The sequence below is a fragment of the Eretmochelys imbricata genome, chromosome 1, assembly GCF_965152235.1.
Source record: "Eretmochelys imbricata isolate rEreImb1 chromosome 1, rEreImb1.hap1, whole genome shotgun sequence".
Lineage (NCBI taxonomy): Eukaryota > Metazoa > Chordata > Testudines > Cheloniidae > Eretmochelys > Eretmochelys imbricata.
The window spans coordinates 166056222-166070106 of NC_135572.1; the positions used below are offsets into that span (position 1 = coordinate 166056222).

Sequence of the window (13885 nt, forward strand, 5' to 3'; positions counted from 1 at the left end):
GACAGCAACAGCAGGCAGCAGGGGAGCTGATAACTGTGCAAGTCTTGCAGTTTGTGGGGGCAATGCTGCCCTCTGCCCCCCAAGCTACACCCACATTAAAAAGTGGAGGGGCATGGCCCCCTAGCTGCCCCAGTTCCGATGCTGTTGACTGGGGGTGCCTCCATCAGGGGCTCCTACTATGCGTTAGGCTCTAACTGCTAGTCTTGGCCGGACTGGAGAGGGACAGGACTTCCTTTTCTCCTGCAGGAGCTGCTCCCAGGGCTGGGTCAGATCCACCTCCGGGAGCCACCTCCCCCCCCTCACAATCTGCAAGAAGCTCTGCTGCTGCTCCATGTACAACGACCCCTCTGCCCACAGCTGGGGAGCGATGGGGGAAGTAAGCAGGGTGGAGGTGTGGAGCTTCCTGCAGCTGGGGGAGGTTCCTAGAGGTGGGTCTCACTGGCCCCAGGAGCAGCCCGTGAAAGAGAAAAGCAAGCAAGTCCCCAGCCCCACCAGGACTAGCAGCCAGAGTTTGGTGCATGATAGGAGCACAGGCTGGGGTGCCCCCAGCCCTGCCCCTCCCTGGCAGATTTCACGGCCATGGGGGCCCTACACATAAGTCATTCCATTATCCAACTGAGACCCTAAGAGCTCCTTTATGGCAACTGGCAAAGGGCGCATGGTTATGTAACAATAAATCCCAACAGGTCTGATAAACTCACTACAACCAACAGAGTCGGAATAATTAACCCAACAATGTCTTGTAATGTATCGTATGAAAACTGGTGACACACTGGTCATGAATATCATTGTGTAATGTATGTATGTTCTTAATATGCTCTTATGGAGGTTAGGTCCATCAGTGGCTATTAGCCAAGATGGTCAGGGACACAACCCCATGCTCTGCATGTCTGTAACGCAGTCCTTGATGGTTCCTTGCTCAGGCAGTGGGGGAACCTGACCACACCCAGTGAACTACACTGGATGGTCACAACCCAGGTCCCACTTCCCCACAATTACCAGGGGGTTTCTTCCCTTTGTGGAGCTCCTTAAGTCTCTCTGACTTGAAGATCAAAATGAAAGTCAAGAACTCCCACACATTCAGGGATACACCCTCCCTGCAATCCCAGCAAACGGGGGTGGGGGAAGTGGCAAGTCTATAGTGCTGTCAACAATCCTGCCCCTGAGCAATAGGTTTGGGGAAATCGCTCTGGCTTAGTTTCTGGGATGGGCTCAGCTTGTCCGTCTTGCCCTGAGAATCCACTGCACTCTGCTCGGGTCAGTTTGAAGGTTTTCTGCCCAGAAGTTCCCTCCACAGCTCCTGCAGTCTGCTGCTTAGGGTGATCCAGCTCCTTCCCCCACTGCTGACTGCAGCTTCCTCCCTTTTAAAGACCTCCTCCCTATCATGCATGATTGACAAGGCCAGAGGGATGGGGTTAGCCCTGCTACCAGGGCCTCTCTGGCCCCTACCTCATCCATGTGCAGCCTTTACACCTAATCACAGTGTTCCTAAGCCTCCAAATGCCAAAAGTTGGGAATGGAGGACAGGGGATGGATCACTTGATATCTTCCCTGTTCTGTTCATTCCCTCCCAAGCATCTGGCACCAGCTACTGTCAGAAGATAGGATCATGTGCTAGATGGACCACTGGTCCGACCCAGTATGGCCATTCTTGTGTTAAAAATGTTGTGAAGGCAGTTGATAAACAAGCTTGCCCTAGATAAAGGAATGTGGATTTGCCTGTCTCCATGGATCAAGCTAACAGGCAGATGAGAAAAACACTGTGGCTTGATAACAAGAAAAGGACAATAAAAGTACATTTGCATCTAAGGTAAACAAAGTGATCAAGCCAATTGAGTAAGCAAGTTGACCAGAGGATGAAGGGGCTTGGCACCTGCACCATGAAGAACAAGCAACAGGAGAGAGGAACTTTTTCTGTGTTTATTTTTCAAATATGTTTCAAAGGCTTTCTAGATTGTAAAAGGAAAGAAAAAGGACTCCTTTGTTATCCATCACTTAAGAGACAAAAAAGGGGCCAAACACACTTGGAATCTGTGAAAGGTAGATCCCCCAACGCTGTGGGTTGAAGATGCTGAAAGTGAACTGTAGGTGAGAAATTGCCTGAGACTAGGATTGTAATCTGTTAAATTATAGACACTAGGAAGCATGGTTTACTTGTATCCTTTTCTGTTTCTATTATCTTTGTTTAGTATCACTTAAATCTGTTCATTAATAAATTTAATTTTAGTTTTACCATAATCACATCAGTGCTGTTATATTAAAGCGAAGTGTGCAATCTCAGTTGAGCTAACAGACTGGCGCGTAGTCTGTCTTTTTTGAGACAGCACACTTGGTACTTCTGTGGGCACCAAGTGACAAGGTCTGGATGCTGTAGGGGAATTCTTTTCCAGTGGGTTCAGGAACTGGGACTCTCTGAATTTTACCCCTCTGCCTCAGCAAGGGAGAGTTTTGCTGGATCTTAAACTGTGAGTCAGCTCCCTGCCACACCAGTCTATCAGCTTCACCAGCATACTCCTTGAGACTCTCCTAGTCTTAACCTTGCCTTGCATGTAACAGTGGCTTATGGTTCTGGGTACCCCGAAAAAGCGTCGCAACAAACATGGATAGTCTACTGAGGTCTACTGCACCAGCCAGAGTCACCACAGTTGATGACATTGACTAGGCACGGTGTAATGAAATTCCCAGAACTAATTCAATCCTGCGTATCCACAAATCTCTGGGGCAGTCCTGTGGCACCAGTTAGCAGTGCATGACCTGACCCTTCACATGTTGATGGACAGTGAGAGAGCACGGTGTGCTGGGGTGTTTTTGTCTGTAATGGTGGCACGACTGAAACGCATGCAACACAGCTTCACAAATACAGAATATACATATATAAATTAACCGTGTGCACATTTGGTACTAAATTTTTAGATTAGTCTGTCCATGCTGTTCAATTTGATATACTCAGGGATAGCCTTACTTTAGATAAATTTGTGTTATGTCTGCAGGCTCTTACATCAATGTTTTGAAACTCTTGTAACCAAAAACAGTTCCAGATTTTAGGTGTTAAAAATGTGGCTACATGTTCAAACTACGCAGTGATGAAAAGAAGCACACAAACCACTATAAAAACATCACTTTTCTTAGATCACCAGTGTGCTCTTGTGCTCATTTTTAACAATTTTTATATCAATAAACAAAACAAACCACAGTGGTGGGTTTTTGTTTTGTTTTTTCTCCTTCTTACTTTCTGTGGAAATGGATGTCAAATAATTTTGGCTCACAGTAAAACAGTAAGCTTACCGTTGGTATTGAGCTGAAAATGTCACATTGAAGTCATTCTCACTATCCCAGCTCCATCTTAGAGTGAAATTTGTGTTTACAACATCGACTTGAACATTCTGAGGACTTGTCAGATTCATTTGGCCTACAAAAATGTTGGGACAGGGAGAGGGGGAGAGATAGGAAGAAGTTGGAGAAAATGTTATTGTACACAAAGTTTAAGGATGTGTGACATCAGTTCCACAACAGTAATCTTTACATGTTAAAAATTAAAATAGAATACCAAGTTTAGTACAGTTTAAAAGTACTCAAGCCTATTGACATAGCAAGATAATTCATGGCTTCTTAGCCTGTTAAGACAGATTTCTCCTCTATAACTGGGATTCAATTTTTTTCTCTTTTTATACAGAGTTTCAAGACTTAGTGCATGGGAGAATCCACTGGTTCTGAACGTACATCAACCAAAGCATTTAAAAAGCAAGTGCAGCGGCAGTTTTCAGTGCTTGAGATGTCTGCTACAAGCTCTACTAGAGATGCCTCTGCTGCTCTGAACCATTTCACAGCTGTAAAATGGACCCAGAAGATCTATGACCTTTCTTCCTACTACAATATACTCCGAGACACAATCACCACAAAGACTGCTCCACACATTATGACCCTGGGATTCCTTTGCAGCAACCCAACATTTCCTCTTGAGGAAGAGTAGTGCTGGTTAGTCTCCTCCATAAAAAGGTTGGAGGGTAAAGGGTAAAAATGCATCAAGACAAACAAGAATGAGCAGAGAGGAGACTGAAGATGGATGAATAACCATCTTTTTATTTCAGGATGATGGAGATGGTGGGGAAATGGGAATCAGTCTTGAACAGATTTTTTGTTGTTATTTTGAAGAGAGGAAAATGGTGGCAGGCAATGGGAAGACAGTTATTGTGTGTGCATAAGAGTGGAGATAAAGGAAACGAAACTTGCAGACTTTTTTTTTTTTTTTAATACATAACACATGGTAACTCTTCAGACAACAACTGTCCCACTTTTTAATAAAATATTCCTTTAAGAAATGGAAGGAAAGACTGTTACCTAATTCTATAGTGCAGAGCATGCATGGCACAAGAACATGTCACCCTGTCAGTACACAGGAAGTAGAGGATTTCCAGCAAGCTGCCTTCATTTTCAGATGTCAGAAAAAAGTAGTTGCATGGTTGATAAGTTTTGATCCGAAAACAGATTAGATTTTTAAGTATTTCTACTCTGAAGAGTGAGTGTGTAAAAATGGCTCCTTCTTCCTCAGCGATCTGCGCTCTGTATGTATACAAAATCATATGACCTCCATTTTGTGAAAAAGATCAGATTTTTTTTTTTTACTACTGTCTGCCCTGAAAAAGTAACAACTCTGCGAGAATGAGAGATTATTTTCTTACTCGTGTAACATTACAGTGGGTAAATAAATTCCATTTACAAGGCCACTTTTGCAACATTATTGTCTTTGAATTATGCAACCCTCAGTGAAAGGAGTAGGGTAGCAGAGGTTTAACTATGGCCATTAATTGAAGACAATGGGGTCACACAGGTGTAATAGAGGGCAGCAGTTGGACTGAATATTTATTACTGGTAATAACCTGTGAGCCAAAAAGAACATAGCCTTGACTTTTGTCTTGGCTCCCAAGCTGAGGCTGCAGAGGTTGATAGGAAGGGCAGAGGAATGGGTAGGGGGAGACATGTAAACTGAGAAAATCTGAGCTGGAATTCACTGAAGCAGTAAAACAGGAATCAATAAAATTCTCAACAGTCACTTCTCAGTCTAGAACTGCACTTTAAGTTTCTAATGGGATATCAGTAATAAAGCTTAGTTTAATACACAAATATTGAGATTGTATCCCTTTTACTTTGTTATAACCATTTTTAAAATTTTAGCAAACATGCTTGTCCAATGTAAGTCTTAAGTTCAACCAAGTATCCCATAAGAAAAATGTGCCAAATTCTTTTTAAAAAAAAAAGAAAAAAAAGGGAGGGGGCACGTCTTGGGAGGTGCTAAAGATATCAAGTGCTATCAGCAGAAAAGTGTTAACTCCCGGGGCCATAATTCATGAGATCACAGGAGCTGGAGAGAAAGAAGTTCAGTGAACCTTCACAGACTATATCAGTGGTTCTCAAAGTTTTGTACTGGTGATCCCTTTCACACAGCAAACCTCTGAGTGTGACCCCCCCTTATAGATTAAAAACACTATTTTACATATTTAACACCATTATAAATGCTGGAGGCAAAGAAGCGTTTGGGGTGGAGGCTGACAGCTCACAACCGCCCACGTTATAACCTTGTGACCCCCAGTTTGAGAACCCCTGGACTATATTTAAGAAATTCTGCAACACATTCAAACTTGCTATTCTTTTCAGTCAACCATATACAGTAAGCTTTTTAGCATATGTTGTATGATGATCACAAAGGAAGGAAAGGAGGAAATAATTTTCTTACTAATCAAACATCTGTGTAGCAGAGCAGCTCCAGCCACAAACACATGCTCGTAAATTACTTTAGCTAGACACCATGTTATAGCAAAGACTTGTAATAGTTGAAGAGAAAAAACCGTAGCCGAAGAGTGACTGGATATTTCCAGGGCCAGACACCAGAGGTGTAAAAAGGAAGGGCTATTTAAGATTTGGGTGAAAAGAACAACATGAAATTCAGTGTATTGTTTTCTTCAACAAAAGCATTCATGTTCTAACACTGTAAAGGTTTTACTTTTTTAAAAAAAATAAAAGCATTGTCTATCTTAACACAAGCAGATTAAAGCGGCTCGTGATCTTTAAAAGGGACATTGTCAACTTTAATGCTTTTAAATGATTATTTTAAAAAAAAAAACTAGTTTCTGATAGAGCACTCTTTAAAGAGCTTGTCCTGATTTATTTTTCAAAATCATTCTCCTCTTAACGTTTACAATGCTTTTTCAGCTAAGGTGAAAATGACCAAAACCCCAATTATGTAAACACTTATACACATACTTAGCCTCATGAACGTGAGCAGTTCCACTGAATTCACAACTAACTCAACTGGATACTCATGGTGTGAAGTTAAGTATAAATGTGAATGTTTGCAGGATTGGGAGCTAGCTGGCTATACAAGAGAATCAATAAAATCAACTATACACAGTGCTGTCAAATGCAAAACTAAATAGAAAAAATGTTTCATTGACTTTTTAACTGACTAGTTACTCCCTAAGATTACTATAACTGTAGGTGTTACAAAACTCCAGACAGAAGTGTGATTTTAAAGTTGACCGTGTCCTTTTGACTTCAAAGGAACTGCCACTTATCTTACTCCATTTGTACATATGTACACATAAAAAGTCCCCAAACCATGCTCCCTTAAGTTCACTTCAGAGAAATCCTCAAAGCACTTTCATAAACATTAATTTGAAGGTCCCCTTTTGTTCTCTCACACACAAACAGTTTCTTTCACTGGAAAATATTACAGTCAGACATGAACACATCATGGAAAAGAAACTTCAGACAACCACAAGATACTATTTTCACATTTAAAGTTATCTTGTGTTTGTTTTCAATCTCATCCACAGTTTTAAAGGTTATTTCATCTATTCATATGATGACTAAAGAGTTTCATCTTTGTAAAAGAAGACACACACAAGATTGAGTGTGTCACTAAACACAAGTGTAGCAGCAATCTCTAAGGGATGTCACTGGTGGCCAGCTTCCCAGATAGGCAGATCACCCTTGTCCACCCCTTTCCATATGCCTCTTTCCCCTCCTAACACCGAATGAAATGCTCATCCTTTCCCATAAACTCCAACTCTTTCAGTAAAGACCTGAGAATTCCCATTTCTTTTCTCCACTGCAACACAGATACACTCACAAATGCCACCACTAGTTGTACACTAAATAAATTTAAGAAAAAAATAGTATTTTGTGTGATCAAGGCATTTTTTGTTTTTTCATTTCGAACTCTGAGTTGTATCTGCCTTTATTAATATAACTTTTTACATTAATACTGTGAACAAGTGGAAGAATATGGAATTGCTCAGTGTCCCTATACGAACACTAGCTGAGAGTTATTTTACAATAATAAGGCTCTCCACACCAGAGCCAATAAAGTATACAGACAGGAGTGCCAAATATTAGAAAGAAAAAAATCTGTCAGTCTCAGTCCTAAATCAAACAGATTGATAATTCACATGATTATTATCACCCTGCATTACATAACCATCCATGGTTGCATGGATTTTTTTAAAATCCCTTCATTTGCTCAATCTATATTCAAATATTCCCTTGTGATAAAATAATACAGCCAGCCCTATGTAAAAGTGCACTAGGAAACATTTAATGAGCCCCAGCAGGGTCTACATGGACAAAGATGTTAGTGTTCAATATGTTATCGTGGTTCAGAAATAGCACACTATAGTGTGCATTACCCCACAATGCACACAAGCCCTTGCCTGAACAAAATTCAAAAACCCTCTTTGATCACATCTACCCCAGGAAAAATGGAGTTGTTTTTACAAGGTGATAGCTAGCACATGATAGCTGACACATTGTAAAACATTAGTGCAGACCAAGCAATCTGTACCTTGATGTAGCTGGCTAAGGTGAACAGGGGGAGGGGTGGAAGGGGGAAGTCAAGGATGTCTCCAATGGGGCTTCTGTAACTGGTTTACAGTGGACAGAGAGAATCATAGGGCTTGTCTACACAAGGACACTCAAGAAAAATCAATCTGAATTCAAGTGTGAATTTGAAATGCATTAGTTAAACCGCATTAAACCCCAACGTGGTTGCCCTCAATGAGAATTAAAGTGGCCTTAATTCAGTTTATGCAGTGGTATTGTAGACCTGTTGGTACCAGGCATTAGAGAGACAAGATGGGTGAGGTAATATCTTTTATTGGATCAACTTCTGTTGGCGAGAGAGACAACTTTTGAGCTTACATGGAGCTCTTCTTCACATCTGGGAAAGGTACTAAGGCTTTGTCTACACTGCCAAGTTGTTGACAAAACTTTTGTCTTTCACAGGTGCTTAAAAAATCCTCCCCGGCCCCTGAAAGACAAAAGTTTTGCCCAGGCAAGTGGCAGCGTGAACACGGCTTGGTCGGCAGGAGCCTCCTGCCGACAAACTGAATGCCGCTCGCGGGGGTGGCAATATTTTGTCGGCAAAAGTGCTGACAAAGAGCCTTTACACATGCCAACTTTTAGCGATAAGGCTGTGTCGACACAGCCCCGTAGCTAAAAGCTGCGTGGTGCAGACAAGCCCTCAGAGTGGCACAGCAAAATACAAGAGGAAACAGATTGTTCAGCATAGGTAGTCACCACATATTTCAAGGGACCATTCAAGGTGAAATGGCCTGTTAATAATTCTCCAGTCCTAAGGGGAAAAGGAACTAAGTTGTCACCTACCACCCCACAATGGAACCCATATGGGGTACCAAACAATTAGAACTCGTACTTCAATTTTTCCTGAACCTCCTCTTCCGGCCTTCAAACACCCTCCCCCCACCAACACACACATGCACACCAGAAGCAAGTTCCCAGCAGACCAAGACACACCAACTCAAAGCAGCACGAGTCCCTGCCAGAACACAACAGATGTAAATCCTGCAGACATCTCTCTACTGGTACAATGACCAACAACTTCGACAATGCACTTTTCAAGATCCATGGGTCCCACACATGCCTATCACATGTGATGTACTTCATCTAGTGCACTAAATACCCAAACAACAACTACGTGAGTGAAACAAGACAATCGTTACACTCTCGAAGAAACACAGAAAATGATAAGACAAAAATACCACATCACCCTATGGGTGCACACTTTTCACTCAGCAGCTCTCCAACACCACTTTCTACAAGCCATTACCCTCTGATCCCACTCAGAGTTACCAAAAGAAACTACAGCATTTGCTCAAGAAACTCCCTGAAAAAGCACAAGATCAAATCCGCACAGACACACCCCTGGAACCCCGACCTGGGATATTCTATCTACTACCCAAGATCCATAAACCTGGAAATCCTGGGTGCCCCATCATCTCAGGCATTGGCACCCTGACAGCAGGATTGTCTGGCTATGTAGACTCCCTCCTCAGGCCCGACGCTACCAGCACTCCCAGCTACCTTCGAGACACCACTGACTTCCTGAGCAAACTACAATCCATCGGTGATCTTCCTGATAACACCATCCTGGCCACTATGGATGTAGAAGCCCTCTACACCAACATTCCACAAAAAGATGGACTACAAGCCGTCAAGAACACTATCCCCGATAATGTCACTGCTAACCTGGTGGCTGAACTTTGTGACTTTGTCCTTACCCATAACTATTTCTCATTTGGGGACAACGTATACCTTCAGATCAGCGGCACTGCTATGGGTACCCACATCGCCCCACAGTATGCCAACATTTTTATGGCTGACTTAGAACAACGCTTCCTCAGCTCTCGTCCCCTAACGCCCCTACTCTACTTGCGCTATATTGATGACATCTTCATCATCTGGACCCATGGAAAAGAAGCCCTTGAGGAATTCCACCATGATTTCAACAATTTCCATCTCACCATCAACCTCAGCCTGGACCAGTCCACACAAGAGATCCACTTTCTGGACACTACAGTGCTAATAAACAATGGTCACATAAACACCACCCTATACCGGAAACCTACTGACCGCTATTCCTACCTACATGCCTCCAGCTTTCACCCTGACCACACCACACGATCCATCGTCTACAGCCAAGCTCTGCGATACAACCGCATTTGCTCCAACCCCTCAGACAGAGACAAACACCTACAAGATCTCTATCAAGCATTCTTACAACTACAATACAAACCTGCAGAAGTGAAGAAACAGATTGATAGAGCCAGAAGAGTTCCCAGAAGTCACCTACTACAGGACAGGCCTAACAAAGAAAATAACAGAACGCCACTAGCTGTCACCTTCAGCCCCCAACTAAAACCCCTCCAATGCTTTATTAAGGATCTACAACCTATCCTGAAGGATGACCCAACGCTCTCACAAATCTTGGGAGACAGGCCAGTCCTTGCCTACAGACAGCCCCCCAACCTGAAGCAAATACTCACCAACAACCACATACCACACAACAGAACCACTAACCCAGGAACTTATCCTTGCAACAAAGCCCGTTGCCAACTGTGCCCACCTATCTATTCAGGGGACACCATCACAGGGCCTAACAACATCAGCCACACTATCAGAAGCTCGTTCACCTGCACATCTACCAATGTGATATATGCCATCATGTGCCAGCAATGCCCCTCTGCTATGTACATTGGTCAAACTGGACAGTCTCTACGTAAAAGAATAAATGGACACAAATCAGATGTCAAGAATTATAACATGCATAAACCAGTCGGAGAACACATCAATCTCTCTGGTCACGCGATTACAGACATGAAAGTTGCTATATTACAACAAAAAACCTTCAAATCCAGACTCCAGCGAGAAACTGTTGAATTGGAATTCATTTGCAAATTGGGTACAATTAACTTAGGCTTGAATAGAGACCTGGAGTGGCTAAGTCATTATGCAAGGTAACCTATTTCCCCTTGTTTTTTCCTACCCCCCCCCCCCCCCCAGCCCCAGACGTTCTTGTTGAACCCTGGATTTGTGCTGGAAGTGGCCCACCTTGAATATCATACACATTGTAAGGAGAGTGGTCACTTTAGATAAGCTACTACCAGCAGGAGAGTGGGTTTGTGTGTGTGTGGGGGGTGAGAAAACCTGGATTTGTGATGGAAATGGCCCAACTTGATTATCCTACACATTGTAAGGAGAGTGATCACTTTAGATAAGCTATTACCAGCAGGAGAGTGGGGTGGGAGGAGGTATTTTTTCATGCTTTGTGTGTATATAAAAAGATCTTCTACACTTTCCACAGTATGCATCCGATGAAGTGAGCTGTAGCTCACAAAAGCTTATGCTCAAATAAATTGGTTAGTCTCTAAGGTGCCACAAGTACTACTTTTCACACAGTGATCACTCCAGATCTGACCTCTCAGTCCTCATTCTCAAAGGAAACCTGCACAACACCTTCAAAAGACGACCCTGGGAGCTTAAATTTACAACTTTGCTAAACATTAAAAATCATGGGTTATATAGGGACACTGGATTTATGACTTATTACAACGATCAGTAACCTGCTAACTTTCCCCCTCCAGCAGCTTTCTTCCCTCCCTTTCCCCCCATGACTGCTCCATCTTGTAATTAAGTGGGACACTGAATATCTGTCCCAGACCAGAAGACGAGCTCTGTGTAATCTTGAAAGCTTGTCTATCTCACCAAAATTAAATTGGTCCAATAAAACATATTACCTCACCTATCTTGTGTGCTGAGCCTGGCCTACACAACAGGACTAGGTCAACATAAGCTGCTTTGTGTTGACCTAACTGTGGAAGTGTTTTCATGTAAGTTTGGCTCCTCCCAACATAAGCGCCTCTCTACGCCAATATAGCAACACTACCTCCCCGAGCAGCATCGAGCAGGGGTGGGCAAACTTTTTGGCCCGAGGGCCGCACCGGGTTTCTGAAATTGTATGAAGGGCTGGTTAGGGAAGGTTGTGCCTCCCCCAACAGCCAGGCATGGCCCGGCCCCCTATCCTACCTCCCTGCTTCTCACCCCCGATGGCCCTCCCAGACCCCTGTCCCATCCAATCCAACCCCACCTGTTCTCTGACGGCCCCCCTGGACCCCTATCCCATCCACCCTCCCTGCTCTCTGTCCCCTGACCGCCCCTGGACTCCCCACCCCAACTGCCCCCTGCTGACCCATCCAAACCCCACTCTCCTTCCTGGGACCCCTGCCCCATCCAACTCCCCCTTCTCCCTGACCGCTCCTGGACCCCCCATCCCGTCGTTTGCCCACCTCTGGCGTAGAGTCATGGTCAATGTAATCAGAGGCAACACTTAACTCTTGATAGTGGGGTGGACATAATTTAAAGGTCGGCGGGAGCACATGACTGCCTCTCCTCTGGGCCCTTTCCCACTCCTCTCATGCCTTCCACAACTGCTCCAACTGGAACCAAATTGTCTCCACTCCCATCACAGCTCCTTCCTCGCTTCTCCCATTACCTCCCCACTGCAGGCAGAGGCTCCAGCCACCTACTGCCAAGCATCAGTAACTGCAGCTTAGGGTGACGAAGGGATGGGAGTCAGTGGACTTCCCTGAGCTCCCTCTGGCAGAGCTGTACAGCCAGCTGAGACCCTCTTCCCTGCCCCCAGGCACCTCCTAGCAGGGCTCAACAGGAGCGCTAGGTGCCAGTGCCTTTCCTAGGCACGTTTCAGAGTAGCAGCCCTGTTAGTCTGTATTCGCAAAAAGAAAAGGAGGACTTGTGGCACCTTAGAGACTAACCAATTTATTTGAGCATTATTTTCCTAGGCACATCACTTCAGCCACACTCAGCCCAACTCCTAATCTGGCAAAAAAACTGGGGATTGTGTGACACTTCCCCCCACCATCACCTCAGGATGTCATTAGGGTCAAGGCAGCGTCGGTGTAGACACAGCCTTGCTTACGCCTACGGTTACTGGCTGCCAGGAGCTATACCCCCACCCCGACAATACAACCGAGACAAGCGCTCCCGGGGCAGACCCTCATCGCCGGCACAAAGCGCCCAGTCTGCGCGCGCACACACGCGCGCACGCGATCTAATCACCGCGGGGGCCGCCTGCCAACGCCAGCGAGGTGCTCAGTGCTGTAGCGCAGACACGGCCTGACTCAGTTCAGTTCCAGCCACTTCCAAGGAAACGGAACTGACCCACATTCAGGCCACTGTGACGCCACATGGCCGTTTAACGAACCCACTGTAACAGCCCGCTTGGGACCCTCTCCCCCGGCGCGGGCGGGCAGGCGGGCGAGCCCCCGGTGGAGCAGCCCCGCCGCCGGCGGACAGCGGCGCAAGCGAGGCCGGAGGTCTCGTCCCGCTGCCACTACGGGGGCTGCCCTCGCTGGCGGCCCGGGGGCGAGGCGCGGCAGACACAGCCCGGCAGAGTCGAGGGCTGGACTCGGGCGGGCTCCGAGGCCGCAGGCTGGACGCGCAGCTAAACCCCGCGGCGGACACAAATCGGGTTGGGGGGGGGGGGAGAGGGAGGCGCGCCAAACCCCCTTCCCCCCACAGCCTGCCCCCCCCGGCAATTGCCGCCGCGCTCACCTGCGCCGAGAGGAGCCGCCGCCAGCAGCAGCAGCAGCAGCTCCGGCAGCGCCATCCTGCCGCGGGGGGCTCTAGCCACCAGGCTCTTGCTGCCGCCGGCTGCGCGCCTCAGCCCCGGACCCACCCCCCCGGCCAGCTCGCGGGATAACGGACATCAACGGAAACCACCCGGGGCCCCAGCGGCTGCCTCGAGCCACACCCCGGCCTCCCGCGGCGCAACCACCTCCGGGCTTCAGCGAAACAGCGGCTCTTCCCAGAAACCCGGGCAGAGCTCGCGCGAGAGCCGGCGGGGGCAGTGTGGGGAGTGACGTCACGGCCGCAGCCAGCTGCTGCGGGCGTTCGCCCGCGCGCCCCAGTGTGTGTGTGTGTGTGTGTGTGTGGTTGCTGCCTACGGGCAGCGTGAAAACGGGCCTGTGTAGTTCCGAGCACAGTGCCCCCACCTCAGCCTGGTCTGGGCCTCTGA

The 13885-nt window shown here is 46.2% G+C and overlaps 1 protein-coding gene across 3 annotated transcripts in view; it reads right to left on the reverse strand.

Annotated features, from left to right (window-relative positions):
- Positions 1 to 13678, reverse strand: part of IFNAR1 (interferon alpha and beta receptor subunit 1) — a 39627-nt gene extending 25949 nt beyond the window's left edge. Inside the window, exons 1-2 of one of the 3 annotated variants that reach the window (XM_077819179.1) lie at positions 13423 to 13678; positions 3286 to 3409 (exon numbers count right to left, since the gene is read on the reverse strand). In XM_077819179.1, coding sequence (XP_077675305.1) covers positions 3286 to 3409; positions 13423 to 13477 — 179 coding nt within the window. In that variant the 5' untranslated portion in view covers positions 13478 to 13678. The remainder of the gene's footprint in view (positions 1 to 3285; positions 3410 to 13422) is intronic. The other 2 variants (XM_077819172.1, XM_077819187.1) reach the window with 2 other exon arrangements.
- Positions 13679 to 13885: the final 207 nt, after the last annotated feature.